Below are 27,713 nucleotides of genomic sequence, written 5' to 3' on the forward strand. Positions count from 1 at the left end.
AGTGACACCAGAATCATCTAAAGAGCCACATCCAAACCGAACGGTGGTAATTTTCCATTACGCAGGTCAGTGAAGCAATGGATGCTACACAGAACAAATATATCAGTGAGTTTTATGACACATGAAGGGTTGTTTATAAAGCTGATACTGTCTGACTTCTTGGTGAAATTTGACCTAGAAAGCTGGTAAAAAGGTTATGTTTTAGCAGAAGAACTAGCATAAGATACATAATAGATGCTTTGCTTTATTAATATTTTTCTTTAAAAATGTGTTTACAATTTTCTAAAAGCAATAAGGTATGTGTGATAAAAACTGTGATTATAGTCGTGGTTGAAGGTCTCTTGTACCTTATTGCTAAAATTGAGAAAGTTAATTTTAGTTTCAACAAAGAGTATAAGTATAAACATTCCTATTCAGATGGTAATTTTATCTGTCAGCAGGTAATTTTCTCCATTATTTTGAAAGGTTGTGTCAGGAAAAACAGGTTTTTGGACAACTTTTTACCCAACATCCTCAGGGAAATGTCTGAATAGGGTGTATATGTCTCTGGCCTTCTGACTTGCTGACCTCAATTTTCTGCGAGTTCGAGCCCTGTTTGAAAAAACAAAAATGGCATTCTAAGCTTAAAAGCCATTCTGGCTTAAAAGTTTACTATTGTAATAGAACCATATAATCACAGTAATCTAAATAATTCAGCTTCTGTGGTAATGGATAAATGCTGTCAGCAGAGCTTAACCTGTATTAAAGCCAGAACAGCTGTCTTCAGCAGAAGAAGTCTTGGATGAAGGGAGATTCTCCAGGGTTGTCTTGTCGAATCCTCCTCATTTCACTCACTCTCTGTCAGTCTTTTTTCCATCTGTTTCTCTCATATCAAGGTCAAATCTGTTATATCTGTATCCAAAAATACCCTCGTGAGAAATTATGACTGTCTAGGACAAAACTGAACAAGAACCTTGCAGATGTTACTTCATCTTTGGAGGTTTAAGTCATGTTTTCCAGAAGCGAAAATATGTCCTCATTTACATTTACTCGCCCTCATGTTAATTTTTATATAATACTTCGTGTCTCGTTCGTTTATTTTAGTCTGAATAAAACACAATCGGACTAGCACGTAGCTTAGTTCAAGTTAACTTATTCACGTCATTTTTGTTAAGTTTAAATATTACGTTTGTTGTGTATAAATAAGATTAATCTCATGGTTTTTGTGTGAAATATATTACTCATTCTCTTTTATTTTATTCCTTGTTAGTAAAGAAGTAAACACCCACACTACTGGTATTTTATACCCGATCTATTTTCTTTTCATACACAGCAAGGGAGAACACGGATAACCGGAGGTTGCTCTCGAAAGATACGACGTCAAAGTCGTTCCCGCCCGGAACCTGTTGAGATGTGACATTTACGCTAAAAGCCGCTCTTATTTTCTGGCATTTGTTATAAAAGCCTATTCAGGGTTGTATTACGGGTTTTGCAGAAAAGATCCTGCTGAATTGGGTTTTTCGATTAGAGATTCCAGTGTGTTTATATGTGGAAAGCTGTGGTAATCCTAAATGAAACTTAATATGAGGAAGTTTCTTAAGTGAAACAGGTAATATTTTTAAACCTTTTTATAGAATAAAAGTAATTTGAAAGCGCTCAGGCTTGGGGTGGGACTCTTTTTTTGACCTGAGCCAGTAAGCAATCGCCTAGCTACGTAACGATGGAAACAACCGCCCAGAAACTGCATAGCAACGTAAACAACCAATCAGAACACCTCAGTAACCACATAGCAACGCCCTGGGAACCACTCAGAACACCCTAGTAACTGCATAGCAACATAAATGAACACCTCGGTCTGCATAGCAAACGCCCTGGCATGATGGAAGAGTTTTACAAAGGAAAGAAAACGTTCACAGTTTCCTTAGAAAATGTAAAAAGTTTCCTTATATTGTGTCTGAACTTGAAACCAAATCTAGATAAGCTTTACCATTGCTTCTGATTATCTGGTATTGATTTTAAGATTCAGTCCAATTCACAGGAAATACAAATTATCGATTGATTTCTTTAATGTTTCCATTGTGTCTCCAAGACAGCAATGAAATGAGAAAAAATGGAAGCCTGAAGTCTCCTGTTTCTCAGATACAGTATTACTCCTTAGAGATTAAGTAAAATCTTATTTTCAAACTGTGCTGTTTTACCAAGATCTCAGATGCAGTGATCTCAATATGAACCCATCAAATCATCTGAGCTTTATATTATAGCTCTATAATTGTACTGTATGTCAACTATTTACTCATTTGTGATTATTTTTATTTCAGATAAAATAAGTAAATACTCAGTTGAGACCTCATGAACTTTGAAAGGGAATCAAGAGGCTCTCTATGGCTCCATATGGCGTAGAGCATCCATTTGAGCCTATGTTTTAGTCATTCTTGGACTGCTTGATCTCTTTCAGCTGTCTCAGGTGTTGTTTGACAGGTCTCCGTCTTTTTTCATGAGGAGAGAGTGGGTGGAATGAACCTGGACAGGCTGCCGCTGTAGTTTTCTGAGCATAATAAGTTTCGACGTTTCTCATTTTAAAAGCATCAGGAAATACATTCGCCCCCTGTGCCACAGAAGGGCATGCGTCACCATCTCTGTTTGACCTTGATATCACTCTTGGCTTTACTTTTAAGGAAATTACATTTTAATGTTTTTAGAGTAAAAAATACTTCCTTGCATAAAGAATGGAGGAAACATTAGACAGATGACAGAAAAGGTTGATGACATTTTATGAAAACGAATGCCTACTTAGTCATCAGCATGTGGGGAAAACCCTTGTTATGTGAATCTGACAGACTGTAAATAATTAATAGTGATGGAATATTCTGCTTTAATAATACATGTCCAGCTAATCTCTGCTTGCTGTCTTGTTTTTTTTCTTTAGGTCAGGGGTTCTGAAACTTAAAAATCCTACGGTCCCCCAGTATATCCGGGAAGATATTGATGAGAAGAAAATTCTGTTATTAATTACTCACCCTCATGTCGTTCCAAACCCATAAGTCTTTCGTTCATCTTCTGAATGCTAATGAAGTTCTTTTTGATGAGATCTGAGAGCTTTCTGTCCCTCCCATTGACAGCTATACAACTGAAACTTTTGACGCTTCAAAAAGTTCATAAAGAGATCGTAAAACTAATCCTTATGAATTGAACTAATCCGAATGAATTTCTGAAGAGACTCAATTGCTTTATATGAACAGATTTAATTTTGGCTTTTATTCACATATAAACACTGATCAGCGTAACATGCGAGAATGAATCTAATTGGGTTTTGCGGAAGCGTAACACACAAGAATAAACCTCATTGGCTCTTGCGAAAGCGTAACACACAAGAATGAACCTCATTAGTTCTTGCGGAAGCGTAACGCGAGAATGAACCTCATTGGTTCTTGCGGAAGCGTAACACACGAGAATGAACCTCATTGGTTCTTGCGGAAGCGTAACACACGAGAATGAACCTCATTGGTTCTTGCGGAAGCGTAACACACGAGAATGAAACTCATTGGTTCTTGCGGAAGCGTAACACACGAGAATGAACCTCATTGGTTCTTGCAGAAGCGTAACACGCGAGAATGAATCTCATTGGTTCTTGCGGAAGCATAACACGCAAGAATGAACCTCATTGGTTCTTGCGGAAGCGTAACACGCGAGAATGAACCTCACTGGTTCTTGCGGAAGCGTAACACACGAGAATGAACCTCATTGGTTCTTGCAGAAGCGTAACACGCGAGAATGAACCTCATTGGTTCTTGCGGAAGCATAACACGCAAGAATGAACCTCATTGGTTCTTGCGGAAGCGTAACACGTGAGAATGAACCTCACTGGTTCTTGCGGAAGCGTAACACATGAGAATGAACCTCATTGGTTCTTGCAGAAGCGTAACACGCGAGAATGAACCTCATTGGTTCTTGCGGAAGCGTAACACGCAAGAATGAACCTCATTGGTTCTTGCGGAAGCGTAACACGCGAGAATGAACCTCACTGGTTCTTGCGGAAGCGTAACACATGAGAATGAACCTCATTGGTTCTTGCAGAAGCGTAACACGCGAGAATGAACCTCACTGGTTCTTGCGGAAGCGTAACACATGAGAATGAACCTCATTGGTTCTTGCAGAAGCGTAACACGCGAGAATGAACCTCATTGGTTCTTGCGGAAGCATAACACGCAAGAATGAACCTCATTGGTTCTTGCGGAAGCGTAACACGCGAGAATGAACCTCACTGGTTCTTGCGGAAGCGTAACACATGAGAATGCACCTCATTGGTTCTTGCAGAAGCGTAACACGTGAGAATGAACCCCTTTACTTTTAAGGAAATTACATTTGAATGTTTTTAGAGTAAAAAAAAACTTCCTTGCATAAAGAATGGAGGAGGAAACATTAGACGATGACAGAAGAGGTTGATGACATTTTATCGAAAGGAATACCTACTTAGTCATCAGCATGTGGGAAAAAACCTTGTTATGCATTGGTTCTTGCGGAAGCGTAACACACGAGAATGAATCTCATTGGTTTTCGCACAACAAGCAAACATGCTTGAGCGTCTGTTTACTACAGCTGATGTATGAGTTGAGTGTATGAGATGTATGAGATGTGTGAGTTGATCAATGTTTATATGTGAATAAAAGCCTTAATTAAATCTGTTCATTATATAAATCAATCGAGTCTCTTTAGATAATTTGGACTAAACCACTCAATTCATATGGATTAGTTTTACGATCTCTTTATGAACTTTTTGAAGCGTCAAAGTTTCAGTTGTGTAGCTGTCAATGGAAAGACTTGAACGATAGTCTTACAGGTTTGGAACGACATGAGAGTAATTAATGACAGAATTTAAGCCCTTTGATTATTATTCTATGATTAACTCTCAATTGCAATTCAAAATAGATGTTTTAATTTATCAAAAGCAGCAAGCGTACCATATAACGTAGGCTCGGCAGTGACATTGATAACTCAAATCCATAACAAGAACAGAAAAAAAGCACCATTCACGCACTGTATGCACTGGAATCAAACCGCTCTTTTCCAGTGTATAAACACGGTGTAACTGCATTCACTCAGCTTTTAATGAACACTGCATGACCTGTAGAGTACAAATAACGTGAAAGGCATGAAAACAAATACAACTTACACAGGTTGACAGTGAATTTTGTTCAGAAACATACAAAAAAAATCCTCAGTATAGGTTGTTCGCATATTCACCGCTTTTGATTGCAAGGATTCGGTTTTGATCTCCACACTGGAGATTAATTCATACGCCCTACTAATGCCTGACATTGGATTATTCATTTATTGCTCCTAAAACTGTCAACCACAGCATAAATAACCTTTGCAATGTTAACTGTTATGTTTATAACATCACATCAATATCGCCTTAGTAAAACTCTCAGCCACAATTTTCTTAGTTCAGGGCATTTTGTCCTTTAAAAGTTTTTCACTAAGTGAATACGTAAAATGAACACATATTTGGATAAAAAAGGCATCGACCGGACAACCTCAATGTCTTCTGGACATCAGCACAAATTAGTTCTTGACTGTGAAAAACATTTATTTCTCAGATACAAAATGAGCGCCCTAACTTTGACTCGTGGGCTGGATGAGCTCCTTCGCATATCACATGAGAACTGTAATGGCAAACAGAGGTCATCGTAGATGGCAGACGTTCCACAGACATTCCTGTCATAGAAGCTTCAAAGCATAAACTGGGCCTCATCCGTGAAAAACAAGCAGAACGAAATGTTTAATTTGTTCATAAAGCCATTTTTGCGTAATTGGTCGTATTCGCTTCAATAACAACATCCCAAAAACAAGTTCTTCCTGATTTGTCCGGCTCTCGATTTTACGAACAATTTACATGCATGTGAATTTCATGCATGTATTTTGTGATTGCAACAATTCACGTAACTCAAGTTTTATGCACTATTTACACACATTCGTTCTTCTTGCATTTCATCAGGAGGCCCTTTGATGTCAGCTTTCAAAATGTAAACATACAAAATTAAAAAGTAAAGTAAAAATGTAATGGCAGCAAACAGTTTAGTGCATTATAACAATACTTTCATATTTGTGTCATACAATATGCTGTATTTACATGTAAGCATCATTTGTCTGGTTTATTTATACTTTTGGGTATGTTTTGTTCGTAAACCGTTAGCGGAGAGCATGCTCAGGCTAGCAGCAGTTGGGTAGAGTCGGCAGGAACTTCCGGAAGAACTTTCTGAACTCTGTGTTGAAGACGGTGTAGATGACGGGGTTGAGGGCACTGTTGACGTAGCCCAACCAGGTCACGATACTAGCGACACTGCCAGGGATTTCGCACTCCTCGCAGAGAGCCCTCATCGTGTGCACTACGAAGAATGGTGTCCAGCAGAACAGGAAGGCACCTGGAGATCGAAGAGTGTCAGGTGAAAAAAGATCTATTTTTGTCCAATAAAATGCTTGTAATTTAATTGATTTAGTCAATCAATTAAATAAAATAAAATGTTATGTTGAGATCCGAGTGTTTTCCGGAAGTCTTTTAAACAAATGAGATTTACATAAGAAGGAGGAAACAATGGAGTTTGAAACTCAATGTATGTCTTTTCCATGTACTGAACTCTTGTTATTCAACTATGCCGAGGTAAATTCAAATTCTGATTCTAGGGCACCTTTAAACTTAATTTCTTAACTTAAAAATGTTGATGGAACTGATTGCCTCAAATTTTTTGAGTTTTGCCAACTTGTTCAGGTTTATGGTAAACAATATAAGGAAAACTTGTGAATAAGTTTGCTAGAGTTTAAATAATATTGTTCCTCTGTGTCATTATCGTTATAGATGTGGTGAGGACTAACTTACTCTCACAGAATTAGAACAATTAACACTTCATAGCTATAGTTAATGTCCATGGTATAAATGGGCCTTATCGCACTTAATTTGTGAGATTACTGAAACACTTTCCTACACTCAAAAAAAAGATTTTTTGATGCTGTTCAATTTATTTTGATTCAACACCATTGTATCAGGTTTCTGGTTTAAATGTGATTGATTCATGTTAAATTGACTTGAAACGATTACTCTTTGACTTAACTTGATGTTTTCATATTGGAATAACATGTTTAAATCAAGTAAACCCAACCAGGACTCAAACAGGATTTTCACTTCCCATCATGCTTTGCAAAGGGGCTGAACTAGGAGTGTAAATGTTGAAATAAAGTGTTATTTTAAGCAGTTTTAGGAAGATGAGAAAATGGAAAGACTTTTTAATGTTTACTGTTCTATTATGTTGGTATTTAAAAGTTTCTGTTAATTAATAGTTTTGGGGTTACCATTGTGGTGAATTGTTGCACTTGTGCTTGGGTTGAGGACCTGCTAACAAACTTTCAAATTACTTTAATAAGAAAGTAATCACTGTGGTTGCATTTCCCAAAAGCATTGTAAGCCTATGTTGATTGTGAAACCATTGCCACCAATGGACTAATGATCAATTTAGGCTTTACAATGCTTTTGGTTAAGGCAATTTAGGATGAATCCAGCATCACATCTAGATTTCTAACACAGAACATCACAAAAGTTATATAAATCACAAAATTAAACAAGAAGAATTAATTGTAAAAATCAATGTATATGAAAACAATTTATTATTTATTTTCCAAAACATTGCAAATTAGTTGGGCTGACACTATTAAATTAAGCTGTGCCCAACCATAGTAAATGAGTTGAATCAACCTTAATAAATTAAGTTGACCCAATGTAAGTACATTAAATTGGAATAACAGAATTGCATAATGCTGAAATAAAGCAACTTAATCATGTGGAAATCCTTTCCATGATTTTTTTAAGTTCGTTCAAAGAGTTATTTTTTTGAGTGTAACAGGCACTCTTCAAAATTAGCAAAGCAAAGCATTAAACATTGCTAAATCTCCCACCTAACATAAATAATGCACTAAAACATATAACACTTAATTTTAGCATTTACACTCCAATTTTGTGTGCCATGGTAAAGCATGCTGGGAAATAGAAATCCCAGCCCAATTTCAGTTAAATTTAAGTTTGTCTAAATTAAAAGAAACAAGTTAATAAAACTCAAAACAATGAAACAATTCAGATTACTTAAAATGTGTCAGTTTCGTGAACTCAAAAGAAAAAGAGTTCTAAATGCTCATAAAAGTTCATTTGATTGAACTAATTTGTTTAATTTAAGTTTGCGCTACTCAAACCAATTAATCATTTTGAGCGTTAAGGTTGACAGTGTTCGTAATACTGCTGATTAAGTGCGTTAAGGCCCGTTCACACCAAGGACAATAACTTTAACTTTAATAATTGTTCTAATTCTACAAGAATAGGAAAGTACACCACAACTATTACATTAACAACACTGAGGAACGATATCATTGGAATTGCTTTCAGAATGATTTTTCCCAGCTGATGTACGATGAAAACATTGACAGGACCTCGAGCATTTAAAGGTGCCAGATGACAAAATTACAGCACGTTTATAATATACAGAACAATATCATCCATTGGTGTGAACAGGCCGCCCGAAGATTTATTAGTTTATTAGACTTGAAAATAAAAATCAAACAACACACCGTAAACAAAAAAGTCCATAATATTCATAAACTGGATTTTAAAAAAAATGTTAAAAGCCAAAGAAATCTACAGGATCACATTTATGAAATAGCACACTAAACATCTAACCCAGTCCTCTTTATTTTCCAGGCTTTTAAATCAATCTTTGGAGACTTCACTAAAATAAACTTCTCAAATGAGCAAGCAGCATCTCAGATCAAAGATGAAACAAGGTTATTTTATTCACTTCTACTCTGAGAGGGTCCAGACATAAACGCAGGACTAACGGAGGGTCGCTCTCGTCAGAGGAATATGAAAAATGATCTATCTGTCTAGGGTCCACAGATCCATCATCCATCAGAAGTGAGAGGAAAGAGAGAACAGGTAGGATGGCTGAAAGTCACTGTAAAGGACGCCAAGTTTATCCCTGAAATACCTTGGCTTTATGCTTTATTTTATAAACAATTGTATGTTTTATATAAAAACGAAAAATTTTGATCTGAGATTGATCTTTTGAACTGGCTATGTGTATTGTGGGAATAATGTCCATTTGCATCAGCTGTGCGTAAGTCACAACTTAGCCTAGTTTTAAAATGAAGGGGGCACTACTACAAATTTTTGCCTTGCACCATTAAACATAATTCTACATATAATCGAAATATTTACGGAAGCCTCTGACCAAGAGTAACGGAATAAAATTGCATCAGTAACCTTTAGACATACAGTATATGATAATGTTGACATTTACACTCCTTTACATGTGAATACATTACTGTTATAGTGCCTCTTCAACACACCTCTTCAAATCTGACCTAAACAGTGTGACACTGTGTGCATCGGTCCGTGTTATACATATCAAATAAAATCAATCATAACAAATAAATGTCAATGACATTATAAACCTTGGAGGACTAAGGATATTTTTAAATATAACTCTAATTGTGTTCGTCTGAAAGAAGATAGTCATATACACCTAGGATGGCTTAAGGATGAGTTAAGCATAGATAATTTTCATTTATGGGTGAACTATCCCTTTAAGAACAAATGGTGCAACCAAATAAAGGACAGAGTAACAAACTAGCTAGAAGTTACTAAGCCTCTAGTGACTTCTGAACAGCCGGCGCGGCCCTATCCTGACCTTAAACTGTCCCTCTTTCTTGTCTGTACTCAGATTGACAAGGAGTGAAAGGGTTTGCCAAGTACTGTCAGTACTGTACAGAGCACAACAAAGGTACATCAGTGACACGTCCCAGGAACCCGTGAAAAGGATAAGTGCATGTCTTAACATGACGGCTGCCCCCACTCCGTCTGCTGGACTAAAGTGAGGCTTACATCATAATCGGATTGGAGGATTGGTGAGGAATGATTAGCCAATGAGGGCCAAAGGAGTTCCTCATTTCAGCAAATGTGGACAGTGTTTGTAATCACTCCTCTAAGCCCATTTTAGAAGAGAGACACTATTTTTTCCCTCTTTATTTCAACTCACAACACCCTGTCAAGCAGCTACATTAATAATAAGTGATCCATCAATTAATTTTTTGAATAATTAGATTTTTTTTAAATAAATAAAAAAACAATTTACTGTTGATTTCTCCTTCCAACAATCTGCAAATGGCAGGCTATAAAAGCAAACTGTGAAAAAAGTAACACTGTAAATAAATGTAACACTTTAAAGGTGCCCTAGAACGTTCTCTCACAAGATGTAATATAAGTCTAAGGTGTCCCCTGAATGTGTCTGTGAAGTTTCAGCTCAAAATACCCCACAGATTTTTTTTAATTAATTTTTTTAACTGCCTATTTTGGGGCATCATTAACTATGCACCGATTCAGCGCGCCGCCCCTTTAAATCTCGCGCTCCCTGCCCCCCGAGCTCTCGACTATAAAACAGTGCATAAACAAAGTACTATAACCCTCAAATGGATCTTTACAAGATGTTCGTCATTCATACTGCATGCATGCGTCGGATCATGTGAGTATAGTATTTATTTGGATGTTTACATTTGATTCTGAATGAGTTTGATAGTGCTCCATGGCTAAAGCTAACATTACACACTGTTGGAGAGATTTACAAAGAATGAAGTTGTGTTTATGAATTATACAAACTGCAAGTGTTTAAAAATGAAAATAGCGACGGCTCTTGTCTCTGTGAATACAGTAATAAACGATGGTAACTTTAACCACATTTAACAGTACATTAGCAACATGCTAACGAAACATTTAGAAAGACAGTTTACAAATATCACTAAAAATATCATGTTATCATGGATCATGTCAGTTATTATTGCTCCATCTGCCATTTTTTCGCTGTTATCCTTGCTTGCTTACCTAGTCTGATGATTCAGCTGTGCACAGATCCAGACGTTAATACTGGCTGCCCTTGTGTAATGCCTTGAGCATGCGCTGGTATATGCAAATATTGAGGGCGTACATATTAATGATCCCGACTGTTACGAAACAGTCAGTGTTATGTTGAGATTCGCCTGTTCTTCGGAGGTCTTTTAAACAAATGAGATTTACACAAGAAGGAGGAAACAATGGTGTTTGAGACTCACTGTATGTCATTTCCATGTACTGAACTCTTGTTATTCAACTATGCCAAGATAAATTCAATTTTTGATTCTAGGGCACCTTGAAATTCAAAGAGCTTTTCACATTTTTAAAATAAAATGTCTTCATAGGAGTAGAGTGTTGGTTGTGCTGTTTAGTTGACGTGCATACGCTCGTTCTATACAATATTTGTAGTTTAATATCGACTCGCTTACTGTTAGCGCAGGCTGTTTTGAAAAATGTAAGTACTCAAATTGAACTCAGAATTTAGATACTTAATACTTAATACTTAATACTTAAATGTAAAGTCTAGGGATGTAAATGTTGAGTATTTTTTGCACTGCAGGTTGGTTAGAAACATCAGCCTTTTTGTTTTTAAAATTTAGATAGAAACTTTATACAATTCAGATTGTTTCAAAGCAGCTTCACAGTAATAAACAGGAAAATAACGGTTAAAGTTGTAAAATAATTCAACAAATTCAATTTCAGCTGTAATGCAGATCTACATAGTGTCGTTATTCAGCTCAATTTAGTTCAGTTTAACACCTTTTTGCCTTCAGTAGCTCATTTTACATGGCCCTGCGATGTGACAGAATATTTGTACTTAAATGCATGAATGTTTCGCCAATCATTATTACATATTCGGGTCTTTAGCGACCCGGATCTATATCTAACACGAATGCCTCTCTAACTGCCGCAATAGTATAAAATGCTTCTGATATTTTAGTAACAACTAAAAAGAATAAAATAAAGCATATTTCATCACCTTTTGGAACTTGAAAGGGTTAAATTTGAGCAGATGCTTTTTACCATCATCGCTGTCATCGTCAGAGCACATTTCCTCAGTACATTCAGCATCTGGCTCATATTCGCCATCTCAACCATATTCTCAAAACGTCTTCAGAATCAGTATTTTGATCTCTTACAGTTTCTTCACCAGATCCACTACCAAGTGACAGTGACACTAATATTTGATTGTGAACAGACTCCGCTTAAATCGCTGAGCCAATTCAAGTTTTGCTGATGATGTATTCTTTTGGGGGTTTTTTTTGTCTGCGTGCATTAGGATTGAAACATCGCATCATCATTGTGTATCAGACACTGCCACCTTGAGGAATAAAGGTGAATTGCAATTGAGTCATCAGAGATTAATTGTTGTTGCGCAGAAAAATTATACTTACACTGTTACATACCTCGGGTCGCTAGCGACCCTACACACTTTTTACAAAAAGTTAATTAGAAAACAGGCATTCTTTTTGAATTTTTCTAGAATAGAATGTTTATGATGAATAGATTGAGGAATACTAAGAAGGAAACTTGAATGAATGAGGAGGAAGGTAGTGAATGACGCCCCCAGAGGTATGCGTTTAAGGGTTAATATATTATTTCATGTAGTCTCTGAAATAGTAGAGGGTCATAAAAACTTCACTCTAAAATATGCTGCGTTGAAAATGGATAAACCCAGCAATTGGGTTGTTTTAACCCAGTGGTTGGGTTAAATATTTGCAGTTGTAGTTTTATTTAATTCAACTATTGTTTAAAAATGACTATATGGCTAGCTTAAAGGTTAAAATGAACCAAAAATAGGTTGGAAATTAAAAATCAGACACATAATTACTAGAGGCAACAATAACAATCAAACGGTGAACATTTATTAATAAGCAATTTAATAAATGTTTATTATTTAATTATTATTTATTAAACATATTAATAAATGTTCATTTCCAACATATTTTGGGTTTATTTTAAGCATTACAGTAATACTTAAACAATAGCTGGGTTAAATAAAACTACCCAGCTGAGTTTGTCCATTTTTAACCCAACTTGGGTTGTTTTTAACCCAGCATTTTTTAGAATGTAGAGCATAGCAAGACATGTCAACTTTAACTAACTTACCTACTACAACAGGAAGCACCCTCATTGCTTTCCTCTCCCTCCTGTTTATTTTCGTCCTCTTCCTTTGCCGGTTCTGGTTTTGATCTTGTTTGTAGCTCGCAACAGGGTAGGCGAGCATGGACACGGGCTTTGGGCTGTCAGGATCGGGGTAGTGATCCTGGTCCAGCTCCTCTAAGGTAATGTCAGTGAGGTCTTTATCGATCACAGGCGGCAGAGGAGGCGGCAAGCTAGACAGGGGCGGCAAGCCAGACAGGGGCTGCAGCGACGCGGCGGCCTCCTGAAGCTTTCTGCAGGCCTGCATGCTGCTCCTCAGCTTGGCCTTCCGCGCCTCCTCCCAGTTCCTCAGGCCCCGGAACATTCCGAAGTACAGCAACAGCATGATGGGGCACGGCACGAAAAACGAACAGACGGAGGAATAGACCACGTAATTGTTGTCCTCCAGCTTGCATTCGCTGTGGTCCCGGTTGGGGACGTTGTTGATTCCGAACATCACGGGGGAGGCCACGGCTAAGGCCAGGATCCATGTGGCGGAAAGCAGGACAATCTGTCGCTGGTCCACATGTTTGCGGTTGTAAGCAAGAGGGACAGAGACTGCGATAAACCTGTTGCGAACCATATGAGGTATTACAAGACAGTCCATGCAAAACTATTAAAACACATTTAAAAACTTACTCAACACCTTCCTTTCATCAGTAAATGCTAGCTAAGCCACTGCTCGAATCTCTTATTGGCCAATTGATTTGACCCAATTGTGGGTTATTTCCCTGAACCCTCATCTGCTAATCAAATAATATCACTCATATCCAACACATGTGTATTTTATAATATATACAACAATTCAGGGCAAAAATTCCTTAAATGTCATACAAATAAATGTCTATACATACATACATATATATATATATATATATATATATATATATATATATATATATATATATATATATATGCCTATTGTAAAAAAGAAAAGAAAACTACCGCTTGAAAAAATACATACGACAATTTAGGGCAAAAAGTCCTTAAATGTCACTATATATATTTATTTTCATATATAAATTTTAATTTCGAATAATATGTTATTTTTTCCTAATTATCACTTTATGCCTATTATTAAAAAAATCTGAAAATTACAACTTAAAAAAGTACAAGAATATGTACTTAAAAAATATGATTAGAAAGTGCTTAAATGTTTTATATATATATATATATATATATATATATATATATATATATATATATATATATATATATATATTACTGTATGCCTATTATAAAAAAATCTTAAAACTACAGCTTAAAAAAAATACAATAATATATAATATATAATCAGATAATATATATCAGAGAAAAAAAATCTATTATTTTAAAAAACAAAAACAATATATATATATATATATATATATATATATATATATACATATATATATATATATATATATATATATATATATCCAATAATATATACTTCATGCAAAATAAACATTTTTTATCTTGGGGGTGAAGTGTTAAGTATGATTTGTGAGATATGCCTATATATGTGAGATTCATGCATATAATTTTATAGTTTTATATAATAACTGTTCTCTATGAATTTAACTTGTTCTCAAGGCTGCATATCATCTCCATATCAGTGAAAGAAGAAGCCATGAGCCTTTATTATTGACCGGGTAGGTTTCTAAGCAGGAGTGTGAACCCTGAGGCATCCCAGCATCTCACAACTCTGGACGCATGTGGCCGTTGCACACAAATCAAACGCAGCAGTGTCTGTGTATCTGTTCTCAACACTTTGCTTTTTCATGCTGATTCAGTGGCGAGTTCTGCCAAGTGGCGCGTTTGCAGCCTTTCCTTGCATAACAAGTTTCATGCTGCTGAATCTCCAAAGAGTGCCGCCCTGAGCATATATCTCATTAATCTCTCAAAACACCTTCTGCTGAGCCACACGGAATGGCAGGAGGGACGATAATGACCCTGCGGTTGACTCGAATCGCCAGGCCAATGGCGGCAGGACAGCAAAGGAGGGTCTAAATGATGAATTGGGTGTAATTCCGAAGTAATGTCTGCAATTAAATGCCATTTAGTTATTCTGAACACATTTTTTCTGCCAGTCTTTCGCTTCTTTTAATCATAGCAGGAAGCCACTTTTATTATAAATGCTATTTCATCGTGTCTTCAAACAGACCCACAATTAGGAAGGTAACCTGCTGTGACCCTTACCGCTTCCAAAATATAAAACTAGCTGTGAAATGTCAGTGTAATGCATGATTTTGATTCATCGATCCTCACCCTGGTTCAAGCATCAGACTTTAAAGGCATGTTTTACACATTTTGTGCCTGCCGCACGTACAGTAACTAGAGCCACAGACATACTTTAAGCTTTCACACTGGATTTCTACAACTCTAATCCCCAAATAAAGGGATTTCTGGGTTACCACAGTGAGTTTTTCCTTCCATAACGACTGTAAATAAATAAAATGTTAATTGGAAGTGGGTGCAAACTACATTGGCATGAATTCTAATTTGCATAAGGATTGGAAACATGCTTACATAGAAATGGTAAATAATTTTCTCTAAGGCCATTTCTACCTGGTATTAAGACGCGTTTTGGTCGATCGGATCACAAGTAGATGAGGGAGACACATTCCTGTTTACACCTGGTGTCTCTTTTGTCCACTTTCGACCACTTCTGTCCTGATTTCTTCGAGGAGAGGATCTTTGGGTGGGTAAATGTAAGGGCTTTTTCAGAGCTTTCGATCTAATAGGCAAAATAAGCTTGCGCAATTTACATATGAACGCAACCAGAGACGACAGAAAAACAAGAACACGCCTGAACGCTGTGTGTTAGAAATCAAGAATGGTATGCTTTTCATCTTCAAATCAAATTTGGGTCTTCAGCCAACAAAGTTTAAACCTGTTTGGTTAGCACACTTCCCATAATGTTTACGCGTTAGGTCAGTAGGTGGTCTTTTGTGGCTGTTCGGATGCATTTGACCACATGAGCATTTACAATAGACTGTAAAAAAGAAAAGATGGATGACACACCTTCACTCTCTTCCATTGTAGTAAGAGAAGTCGCCAGTGTGCCAATATGGTGCTGACATCTTGAGTCTCGAGTCTGCGCAGTAGTGAGCACAAAGTGGAGCTGCAATATCAAGGTCCCGCCCACACTCACACAAAATCAGTTAATACTGCAGAACAACTCATTATGTCGGTGTGAAACAATGTTTAAATTAAAGTTAAAGCTCCAATCACCTCCCGAAGATCCAGAAAAAAGTCTGTTGGTGCCTCAGTGACGACTTCGCTCAAATATTTGATATCATGACGTCAAAACCCACATTGTTATAGCAGCAAATTCTAACTAAAACCAAAGTTATTTAAAGGTGCCGTAGAACGTCTTTTCAAAAGATGTAATATAAGTCTAAGGTGTCCCCTTAATGTGTCTGTGAAGTTTCAGCTAAAAATACTCCATAGACTTTTTTGAATAAATTTTTTTAACTGCCTATTTTGGGGCATCATTAACTATGCACCGATTCAGGCTGCGCGGCCCCTTTAAATCTCTCGCTCCCTGCCCTCACGAGCTCTCGACTATAAGTGCAGTTATACAGTGCATAAACAAAGTTCACACAGCTAATATAACCCCAAATGGATCTTTACAAGATGTTCGTCATTCATACTGCATGCATGCGTCGGATCATGTGAGTATAGTATTTATTTGGATGTTTACATTTGATTCTGAATGAGTTTGAGGCTATGCTCCGTGGCTAAAGCTAACATTACACACTGTTGGAGAGATTTATAAAGAATGAAGTTGTGTTTATGAATTATACAGACTGCAAGTGTTTAATAATGAAAATAGCGACGGCTCTTGTCTCCGTGAATACAGTAATAAACGATGGTAACTTTAACCACATTTATCAGTACATTAGCAACATGCTAACGAAACATTTAGAAAGACAATTTACAAATATCACTAAAAATATCATGATATCATGGATCATGTCAGTTATTATCGCTCCATCTGCCATTTTTCGCTGTTGTTCTTGCTTGCTTACCTAGTCTGATGATTCAGCTGTGCAGATCCAGACGTTAATACTGGCTGCCCTTGTCTAATGCCTTGAACATGAGCTGGCATATGCAAATATTGGGGGCGTACATATTAATGATCCCGACTGTTACGTAACAGTCGTGTTATGTTGAGATTCACCTGTTTTCCGGAGGTCTTTTAAACAAATGAGATTTATATAAGAAGGAGGAAACAGTGGAGTTTGAGACTCACTGTATGTCATTTCCATGTACTGAACTCTTGTTATTCAACTATGCCGAGGTAAATTCAATTTTTGATTCTAGGGCACCTTTAAAGAACGAACACTTGAACTAACATCAGCATGATGAACATGGCCTAAAATGAATATTTGATATGTAGTTTGGCTGTTTAGTTTGTCTCACGTCCCATTACATTACATGGAGAGAGCGGGGTTTATGACCTATACTACATCCAGCCACCTGGGGGCGATCAAGACACTTTAGCTTCACTTTTCAGGACTCCTGTGGCACCCTTGCTGTTTACACTACGAAAGCAATTGTGTTCATAGTATAGACCAAGGGTTTTCAACCTTTTTGGATGCGCACCCCCCTACCAACAAAGTGACCATTGCAAATCAATTTGTTCTTTGAGTCAAAAGAAACGGCAGCGCTTTGGAGTATGTCAGAAATACTGGTAGAATGAGGCATCAGTTTACTGTCGGGGATTTTGTGTTGCATCACGCCGATCGCGTCCGGTGTAAACAGGGTTAGTTAAAAACTGAAACATTAAAAATATGAACAGCTTGCCGACTTTAGAGTGATGACTGAGCTTGTTTTTCGTTCATTTTAACCTTAGTTTTGATCATCTCTGGTATTTTTGATTTTACAAGCCACCAGTCCATTTTGTTTTTAGTTGTTTTTGCTCATATTCAGTTGCACCAAACCTGCTGTAACTATAGCCAACGATTAGCTGGGAGAATAGTCAAATTGCCCCCTCTAGTGGATGACTAAAGATTTGCTAATAAAATCTCACTTTTACAGCTGTTTGTTGAGAATTTCACTTTCACTTTTGAACTAACAGGTGCTCCCGCCACCCTTAACGATTTCTGGCACCCCCTTAGGGGGGTGCGCCCCACAGGTTGATAACCCCTGGTGTAGACTCTCATGTGTTCAAATAGCCACTGAACACTGTCTACTGACCTAACGCGTAAACATTATGAGAAGTGTGCAAGCCAGATGGGATTTAAACTTTGTTGGCTGAAGACCCAAGTTGGACTTAAAAACGAAAAATGTACCAAGCACAATGTTCTCTCACCATTCCTGATTTCTAACATGCACTCACCTCATTCGGCCAGTCTTGAGGCTGTCAGAGCAAAAACGAAACCTGATGCTCTCCATATGTTTTTCTGTTGTCTCTGGTCGTGTTCATATGTAAATTGCGTGAGCTTATTTCATCCATTAGATCGAAAGATCTGAAAAAACCCATACATTTACCTGCCCATAGACCCTCCCCTCGAAGAAATCAGGACAGAAGTGGTTGAAAGTGGACAAAGGAGACTACCAGGTATAAACTGGAATGTGTCTCCCTCATCTACTTGTGATCCGATCCACCAAAACGCATCTTAATACCAGGTGTAAACAGGGCCTAAAGTGTAGCTTTCATCTACTAAACCATGCAGATTCAGTCCAAACTGAATTACAATTGTTTTAATGGTTTTAGTTTTAATTTTAGTTGACGATAACAATGCACAGACACAACGTGTGCAATGGCTTGGTGTCAGACCCACCTGTCTATGCTGATGGCGCAGAGGTTAAATATGGAGGCGGTGCAAAGCATCACGTCCATGGTCATCAGTGCATCGCATAGGGTCATATTAAGGGACCAAACTCCATCCTGGAACTGAGAGGGAGAAAAAATAATCACCGTCTTTTACTCTTCACCCATTTGTCGCTTCTGTCATCCATGCCTCTGTCTATCCTTACCATGTTTTCCAATCAGTCCGTTCCCATGCCTCTCTGACCTCTTTCACCTTTCCCTAACCTCCTGTTCACAGCAGAGCGACTGTGTGAAACCTTAATTTCCCTATTATCCGCTTGGCGTTGTCACAACAACCAATCCAAACACACACACACACACACACACACCACATGCTCTCGGGCTGATGGTAATTTAGTACCTGATACGCATCACGCGTTCTAAAAAAAGAGATAAAACAGCAGAGGGGAGGATTTAATGGCATTTTAATTATTGGCCTGGAGATGAGGACAGACTCTTAATTGCTTTTTGGTAATGGCCTCTCTCCCATGCCAACGAGCAACATTCACCCTACAAGTGGAAGCCATGAGATCGTGGTGAGGGGACTCATGTAAAATTGTAATTAAGCCACGGCTGACTCACTGGAGCTTAATTTCTTCGTGTCCTTGTACCGAAGAGAGTCTGCCAAACAGAGTCCTTTGCTCCGCTCCCGGTGACCTTGTCCCCGCTTGTCTGGGGCCCTCAGAATCCGGTCTAGGGGACACAGTGACTAGCATGTCCGATCGTTGGTTATTTTGGAGGCCTCTTTAGTGGAAACATCTCGGACCTCGTGCCCACATCCCGGGGTGACAGACAATGTGTATTGTGTGATGTGTGTTCATGATGTCCGCTCTGGCAGAGACAGACAGTCTCAGCAGGAGGGGGCCGTTGCAGGCCGGATGAATGCGTGTCTGCAAAGTTTTTCACGCAATGGTAACAATTGAGCATTGATGCTAAGTTCATCTTGCGCTTTTATGGAGAAGTGTCAGGTGATCAGATTGATTGAGCGTGTCAAGTCAACAGATGAAAGATTATAGGTTGCTGTTACCATTGTTAACCATAGTTAATGGCAAGCTAATACAGTTCTTGTTCACTGCAAAAAAATGCTTTTCTTATTTAGATTTTTTGTCTTTTTCCAGTCCAAATATCTAAAAATTCTTACATCCAGAAGCATTTTCTAGACAAGTAAAAATTATTGTCTTGTTTTCAGAAAAAAAGTGAGTTTTTGCTGAAGACAAGCAAAATAATCTGCCAATGGGGTGAGCAAAATAATCTTGTTTTCGGTTTGAAATAAGATTGTTTTGCTTACCTCATTGGCAGATGATTTTGCTTGTTTTAAGCAAAAACTCACTTAATTTTGACATTTTTTTCTATAAACAAGACAATTTTTACTTGTCTAGAAAATGCTTCTTGATTTAAGAATTTTTAGATATTTAGATACGGTTTAAGCTACTAAGTTTTATATATATATATATATATATATATATATATATATATATATATATAGGCCCTATATGAACGTAAAACTTAGTAGCTAAAACCGTATCTAAATATCTAAAAATTCTTAAATCAAGAATATATATATATATATATATGCCCTATATGAATGTAAAAAACAACCCAAGCTGGGTTGAAAATGAACAAACCCAGCGATTGGGTTGTTTTAACCCAGTGGTTGGGTTAAATGTTTGCCCAACATGCTGGGCAGTTTTATTTAACTCAAATATTGTTTAAAAATGACTATATGTCTGGCTTAAAATGAACCCAAAATAGGTTGGAAATTAAAAATCAGACAACGATAATAATCAAAAGGTGAACATTTATTAATAAGCATTTTAATAAATGTTTATTTATAATTATTATTCAATAAACATATTAATAAATGTTCATTTCCAACATATATGGGTTCATTTTAAGCAAGCAATACAGTCATTTTTAAACAATATTTGAGTTAAATAAAACTACCCAGCAGGTTGGTCAAACATTTAACCCAATCGCTGGGTTTGTCCATTTTCAACCCAACCCAGCATTTCATATATGTATATATGAATATATATATATATATATATATACACACACATACACACACTCAATATTAAATATTACACAAAATTAGATAAATATAGCATGAAATCACCTTATTTCAATTCAGCAATTCTTTATACTTTATTTATATAAATTGCTGACTTAAAACAAACTTGGTTTACAAATACAAACATGTAAAAAAAAAGCAAGAAAGTGGCCAAAACTTACAGTTGACCCATAGGAGGGTTTTACCTGGTCATTTAAGATGATCACCATGGTAAACCAGCTTAGCAGGGTTTTAAAGTAGGCACAAACCTTTCTGTTTTCTGGTCACCTACACAAGATTACACTATCTAGGTAAAGAAGCACCTTAACTCACCTCTGTATAGACGAAGAGCGGTAAGACCAGAACAGCCAGCAGCAAATCAGCAACAGCCAAACTGACTATGAAATAGTTAGTTGTTGTTTTCAGCGCTTTCTCCTTGTAAACACTCAGACACACCAGCACGTTCCCACAAATGATGATGATGATCAATAATATCCCGAATATGAGCGCTGGGAAGTTGTAGTTCGTGGTGTGGCTGGAGATGGTGAGGTTGGCAGGCATGTCTGCCTCTATAATAACCTGTCATCTGGGAATCCTTTGATAAAACTCACCGATAAAACACGTTTCTTCTTAGCCATTATTTGAGCGTTTCTGAAAACTCCGAACGTTTCCACGTTGCGCTTTGCGTCCCGTTATTCTCGGTCTCTAAAGGAAGAAAGACGTTGACAGTCCCATTAAGCACTAAGTTCATTCTTCGTTGTTTGAGGCAAAAGTTTTCTGTCAGGTTTACAGCGCGGATCTTCAGCTCGGAGCCCGAGCGCTTCTATTTCCATCCATCCACCTGCGCGAGAGTCTTAAAGCGGCTTAGCCCGCGTTACTGGGGCGTTTCATATTGCCTGAGGTTATTGAAAACGCTTATCTTTATAATAACATCACTTGTTAAAGTTAGTGAATAGGGCTGTAAATAAAGCCAGTGACGTGTCAGCGTTTCACCGGTTGACCGTCCCGTGTCTCTCCTCTTTAGATTCACCGTAACGATACACGGGAGCGATAATCTGCGTGACGGTGGGTGTGACATTTTACGCGAGTGGCTTAAAGACGGCGGTTTAGGCTAAATATTGCGTTCTTTGAACATTAAAAAGCAATTTTTTTCTGTGAACATTAAATAGCTAATCACTGATATTAAGTTTAGTCCAATGTGCGCATAGCCTAATATAATGGTATTCACTAAAGGATAAATACAAAGTAGGCTAGGCTATATTACATTTTCGGGAAGCGTTCTGTGGAGTTTTCGTCGAGTGTAAATTAAGTTGTTTTTTGTTTCAAGTTTTGTGTTATAAAGACAGCTTCAGCTTGTTTGTTTTGGTCTGTCGTCCGTTACGATCCTGCAAGTCTACTGTTGCTATAGTTACTACCTCAGTCTAACGCTTTTCCGTTCGCGAGCGATATTTAACGCCTAGCCTGTGGAAAAGTAACTTAATTATTAAATGATGTATATTTTTTCTTTCCTAGTATTAGGCTATCTATTTTTTTCTATCAAGTTTTTAAATTAAAGTGTATATAATTGTAGTCTACACTCTAAAAAAATAGCTGTAAAAACGAAACAAATTTACACAGTAAAATACCCTTTTCCACTGAAACAGTAATATACTCTAAAAACAATGCATTATGGGTAATATTTGACGTTTGCGAGAAGGTAACGTACTTTCTCGAAAACGGCAAATAATCTAATCCAGAATGCATTGTAATAAACAAAAGTACTATACTATAAAAACAATGCATTCTGGGTAATATTTGACGTTTTCGATAAAGTAGCCTATATGTTAGGCTACTTATTTTTTAGAGTGTATATGAGGAAAAGTTAATACGAGTTCTAGAGTGTGTAAATAATAATGATTGCCTAATAATAATAATAAAATATTTGGAAATATGTAGTTTAAAATAATTTTAGACAAGAGTTCTGCATGTCACGCTGCAGGATCCATAGGTTATGCCAGCGGGACAGGGCTTAAACAATGGATTGTGTGTTTATGGTTTGTGAAATGGCCAGTTTAACCTTTGTCAAAACAAATTAGTGCTCCTTTCATTTGGGCTGTTGTGTGTAGAAGTTCACGCAGGTGTCTCTTTGTGTGTGAGATTCATCTGTGCCATTCATTAGACACAGTGGCTCATGGTACAATAAACAAACAATGTTTTGGTTACAATGGCCATGCAGTGCAAATATATAGACAATATAAATAATAGTTTGTAATAATAATACATGTCAATGAAATAAAATAATATTAATAATTTTCTAGTCTTCTTTATTATGATTGGCATGCCTCTATAATCCATTCCACTGAGGAAGCTGATGACATCATTATCATAATCATCATCAACATTGTCATCATGATTAGTGTTTACTCCACCGTGGCGAGCAGAAATGTTTGATTGGGTCTAAGCTGCTTTGATCTGCAGACGTGGGTTGTTGGACTGGGCAAAGACGCTTCTCTAACCTTTCAAATCTGACCTTCAAACAACTACTAAATGATGTTAATTTGTTGTCATCTGGCTTTCTGATTCAAGTCTGCTGTTTTCAAAAAACATTTTTGTAACACATATGGTCAGTTGTCCAGTACGCAGTCACTGAGAGTGACCAGCCTGTGTGCCATAATCTGTTTTGCTATGGATTATCTGTGTAGGTTTCATCTGCATTATGATAAGTAATGATTTGACCTTTCCAGGTTGTAAAGACAAATGCAGGAACGTTGACCTTTTAGGTAGCTATAAAAGGCCTGCTGTTTTTTTCAGCCAAATTGTGAGTAAAACTCATTAATTCAGTAAATTTAGTAATAATACGACATAGGTATAGTTATATATATTGATTGAAATATTAAAGATGAATTAATTAGTTTCTCTTTTTATAGATTTTTTTTCAATTTTATTTTGTAGCTAACCATCAGTTACTTTTTAAAGAGCAATATCTACACCTGTGACCTTTTCTGAATGATTTATTGTTATTATTCATTTTTGAGGTACTTGTGCGCCAGAGAAACAAGTACGCAGCCATCTTTAGAATTTTGTATTTGAACTTAGTTAAAAGACTTTATATATAGGAAGACAGTGCACTCCTATTACTTGTGAATGGGAGAAAGTGCAACACCAATAGAGGGTATGCATCGACGTCACTTTCCCACAGGAATGCGCTCCCTAAGCTGGACTGAGTGGCAAAAGAACCTACTGCATGACCGGATTGAATAGGGAAAACTGTGAAAACGTGAGTAAAACAAACGATTACACTAAAGGTTGGACTCAAAAGTGTTGCTTATGACATGTCAAATACACCTAATCCATGGATATTGATATGCAGCCTGGAGTCGTGTTTCCTGAAATTTATATGTGCCTGATTTTGACGCCGGGGAAACATAAAGAAAATCTGTCTTTGAACGCTTTTTATAACTACAATATAGGTAGGCTAAGTCTAAATCGGGGTGATCACTTATATCAATGTTATATATTTCATCATATCGTCCAGTCCTAAAACTTGTATAGTTTTAGTCAGCGTTTATTTAAAAACACCCAATTATGCAGAATATAAGATGTTAAATATTTAATTGATGAGTTGTCAACACAATATATAACAATACAATATAGGGTATGATTTTACCACAAAATCCAACATTTTGACACAAAATAACTGCAACATGTTTCTTTGCCTGGAGTCCAGTTGTTTTTGTGAATTGCAGCGAACTATTTGCTTCTTTTTTCTGTAGCTTTCAGCAGTCTGTAAAAATATACCTCAGATTTTGTGTCAAAGCTATTTGTACAGTCAATCACAAAGCCCTTTCCCGTTTTGGATGTGTTTTGTGTGTTTTTCGCTGCATTCATGCTTAAAACCAATGCTGCCACTCAGTCTTTGTGCCACTCAGTGGGCGTGACCGCAGTCCTAACGGTCGACGGTGACGTCACATGCATACCCTCTATATGGCGAATAAACCCCGCCTTCTAAGTGAAAGAGCCATCCAGCGTTCTCAGACTCGCGTCTGCGCATGCGGATTGGCTGGTCTAGCGTTAAAAACAAGCATTTTTAAATGCTATTTTAAACATAAGAAACAAGATTTCAGTGTTTTCAAATATGAAATTTAATCGTTAGTGAACAGTTCTGAAGAATTTTATGTTTCCAGATTCAAAGAGATAGGATTGCACTTGGATACCCGAGAGGCATTTCACAGATGGCCGCCGAGTGAAATGACTTTGTTTGTTTTTAATGACTTGTCTTAAAGGGACTTTGCTTAGTTTTTGCGGTTGCTGCGTATACTCCTGTGGCATCGCTGTCGAAGAGTAATTAGCTGGTGAAGTGGATTTACTTATTGTAGAGTTAACGAAAGTTATCATGAGCATTGTATTGAGGCGGATGTCATTTCAAATGTCAGTAGAGCGGGAAGATTTTAAAACGAGCGGTTCATTCATAAATATGTGGAAATACAAACTGGAAGACAGAACACAACGAGCGCAGCGCTGAAAAGGGGCGGGGCTACATCAAACTGGCTAGGTCAACAACTTTAGTTCAGCTGTGAATGTCCCGAGTTAAAAACAAGTTAGTTTTTATGGTCAGCATCTGTGACATGGTTGATTATTACCACAGAAACTTATTGTATCTCACTACACAGTTTGTATAAACAAACAACAAACCTTTTTGTTTTGTTTAATTTAATGCCATATCAATGGAAGTCTATCTGGAAGGTTTAAATTTAGAAACTTAGAAATGCAGCTTGTATTTGTATTTTGGTATTTATAGTAATAGTTTCAGTGTAGAAAACCATTACTTGAGCTGCAAAATTGTCTAAAATAAAATTTAGCCTAGTTGTAGGGCTAGTAATATCGCATACTTCCCTACTATATAGTATAGGTGAAAAACAGTATGTGACTAAAGTATGTCAGAAATTACAATACTCATAAAAGAGTAGGTAAAAAGTACCTGGATGACCTATTGCTTCTGGCGAGATTCTGAAGTGTGCATGTGAAGGACACTTTACTATCCCATGAGGCCACAGGAGCAAGTACAGGTCTCTGCAGGACATTAATGATTGATGGGCAGGGGGTGTTTTTGAGAGCATTACCTGATTTGTCCACATCAGAGTGTGGGTAGGGTTTAGGGGTGGGGACGAGTGAAGGGGATCATTTTCATTGCATGATATATAAACACCCACCAGTTTGAAAATACCCACAAATACAGAAACGCCCACTTTTATTCTGCAGAGACCTCCTACTCCATGGGAGAGGTTTTGTGAATGGCAGTGAAGTGATGCAACTGACACTGGTACATGATAATGACATTATGACAAATGTAGTATGTCTGGATTACACTTTTTTTTTAGCTTTGTGATTTAATTAATTATTCAAAATAAGTTCCTACTTGAGAGAGTATGTGATTTTGGATGCAGCCAGTGTATAGTGCATCATTTGGGACACAATTACAGACTACCATTATAAGTGCAGTACAAAGTTTGCGTTTTTCTCAAGTGAAAATAATTTTGCACACATTGCACACATTTAAGCTCCAGTTGAGATCAATAATTTGCAGTTTATGGAAGTAAAACAGTTCTGTGTGTTTGTGTCCTGATTAAAGTATCGATCTGGTCAGTTTTTGAGGAAAAAGGGAAGTATCCTTATCTGAGAAAGTTCAATTGCTGTTACACATAAATCCTTTGATATTTTCAGTTATCTTTCTTTAGCTCTAGACTGAAGAGTAAAAGTAAACACCCCAAATTTGACATTTTCATTTTGATTTGTGCATTTAGTTTAAGAAACTGCAGCATAAATTGCTGTGTTGTTATTAAGTCACATATAAAACCATTTTCATCACTTGTGCATGTCTCATCTACGCAATCCTATTCCCAACTCATTAATGTCAGATTAAACCTTAAATAGTATTCTAATAAAACACTTACTGTCACCATTAGACGTTATTAAATCTTATATGTATTGAAGTGTTAGACAGTAATTTACTCTAATGTGTAAGCTTTGGTTAAAGTGAAGGGACAGTAACATTAAATCTAGGAAGGAAAACTGAATATAAAAGAAAGTTTTATCAACATGCAAAGCAACACACGGTTACCTAAATCAGCGGTGGGTGGAAAAAAGCAGGGTAAAAACAATGCTAAATGCTAATAATAAAATACAACTAACCATATCATCAAAGCAAACAATTTTCCCATATAATTTTATTGCAATTTCAAAGGCATATTTTTGCTGCATTTGTTAACTTCTGCATTTAAAAAATGATCACAATAACATTTGTGATATATCTGACAATTTAGCATATTGTTGAGGTTAGTTTTATGCCATGTATGAAAACACTCTAAAAATGACATAAAACCCTCCAGCTGTAACTAACCAATACGTGTTTTTGAGTGTGTTTGATCACAGATGGCTGACGGAAGCGGTGCAGCTGTTGCGCGCGCCTGCCATACTCTTACTGAGATTGGTTTTGGCTCAGCCGGGGCAGTTATACGACAGCAGGAGGGCATTATGGGTAAATGGTCATGTGGTGTGATCTGTTACATGAACATCTTTCACAGTGAGGGTGTTTGTTTACCTCTGTGTCATGGTGTAGATTTTGATTACAGGTTCACACACACACACACACACACACACACACACACACACACACAAACAGCAGCTTACTCATCTACCCACATGGAAATGATTCATAATAATATTGATTTTCAACTTCAGTGAATTCAAACAGGGTTATTTATTTACATCATAAATAAAGGGAGAAGTGGCTGACCTTTTAAAAATATTCAGTCACAGTCTGTTGATGTTAATTTTACACA

At 37.0% G+C, this 27,713-nt stretch overlaps 1 protein-coding gene and 1 long non-coding RNA gene across 4 annotated transcripts; one reads left to right on the forward strand and one right to left on the reverse strand.

Moving 5' to 3' along the window:
* Positions 1–5,066: 5,066 nt before the first annotated feature.
* On the reverse strand, positions 5,067–22,284 carry drd4a (dopamine receptor D4a). 2 transcript variants are annotated; one of them, XM_048159322.1, is made up of 4 exons: positions 21,229–22,284; positions 18,817–18,929; positions 13,010–13,611; positions 5,067–6,401 (listed from the first exon to the last, which is right to left on the reverse strand). In XM_048159322.1, exons 1-4 carry the CDS (start codon positions 21,454–21,456, stop codon positions 6,190–6,192), a joined length of 1,155 nt encoding a protein of 384 aa, XP_048015279.1. In that variant the 5' UTR covers positions 21,457–22,284; the 3' UTR covers positions 5,067–6,189. The 2 variants fall into 2 exon arrangements, with proteins under 2 accessions (XP_048015279.1, XP_048015280.1); XM_048159323.1 differs by lacking the exon at positions 21,229–22,284 and adding an exon at positions 19,013–19,962.
* Positions 6,309–9,827, forward strand: LOC125247825. Of its 2 annotated transcripts, XR_007180186.1 has the most exons (3): positions 6,309–6,422; positions 8,717–8,950; positions 9,738–9,827. It is a non-coding gene; the product is annotated as an uncharacterized LOC125247825 (long non-coding RNA). The 2 variants fall into 2 exon arrangements; XR_007180187.1 differs by lacking the exon at positions 6,309–6,422 and having other exon boundaries at positions 8,123–8,950.
* Positions 22,285–27,713: the final 5,429 nt, after the last annotated feature.

This window comes from Megalobrama amblycephala, linkage group LG15 (genome assembly GCF_018812025.1).
Source record: "Megalobrama amblycephala isolate DHTTF-2021 linkage group LG15, ASM1881202v1, whole genome shotgun sequence".
Lineage (NCBI taxonomy): Eukaryota > Metazoa > Chordata > Actinopteri > Cypriniformes > Xenocyprididae > Megalobrama > Megalobrama amblycephala.

Excerpts from the sequence above, each read along its gene's own strand:
- drd4a (XM_048159322.1), bottom strand. The coding sequence starts at position 21,456 with ATGCCTGCCAACCTCACCATCTCCAGCCACACCACGAACTACAACTTC. Across the intron at positions 13,612-18,816 it reads TGCGCCATCAGCATAGACAG|GTTTATCGCAGTCTCTGTCC; the intron begins GTGGGTCTGACA and ends GGTTCGCAACAG. Across the intron at positions 6,402-13,009 it reads GGTGCTTCCTGTTGTAGTAG|GTGCCTTCCTGTTCTGCTGG; the intron begins GTAAGTTAGTTA and ends TTCGATCTCCAG.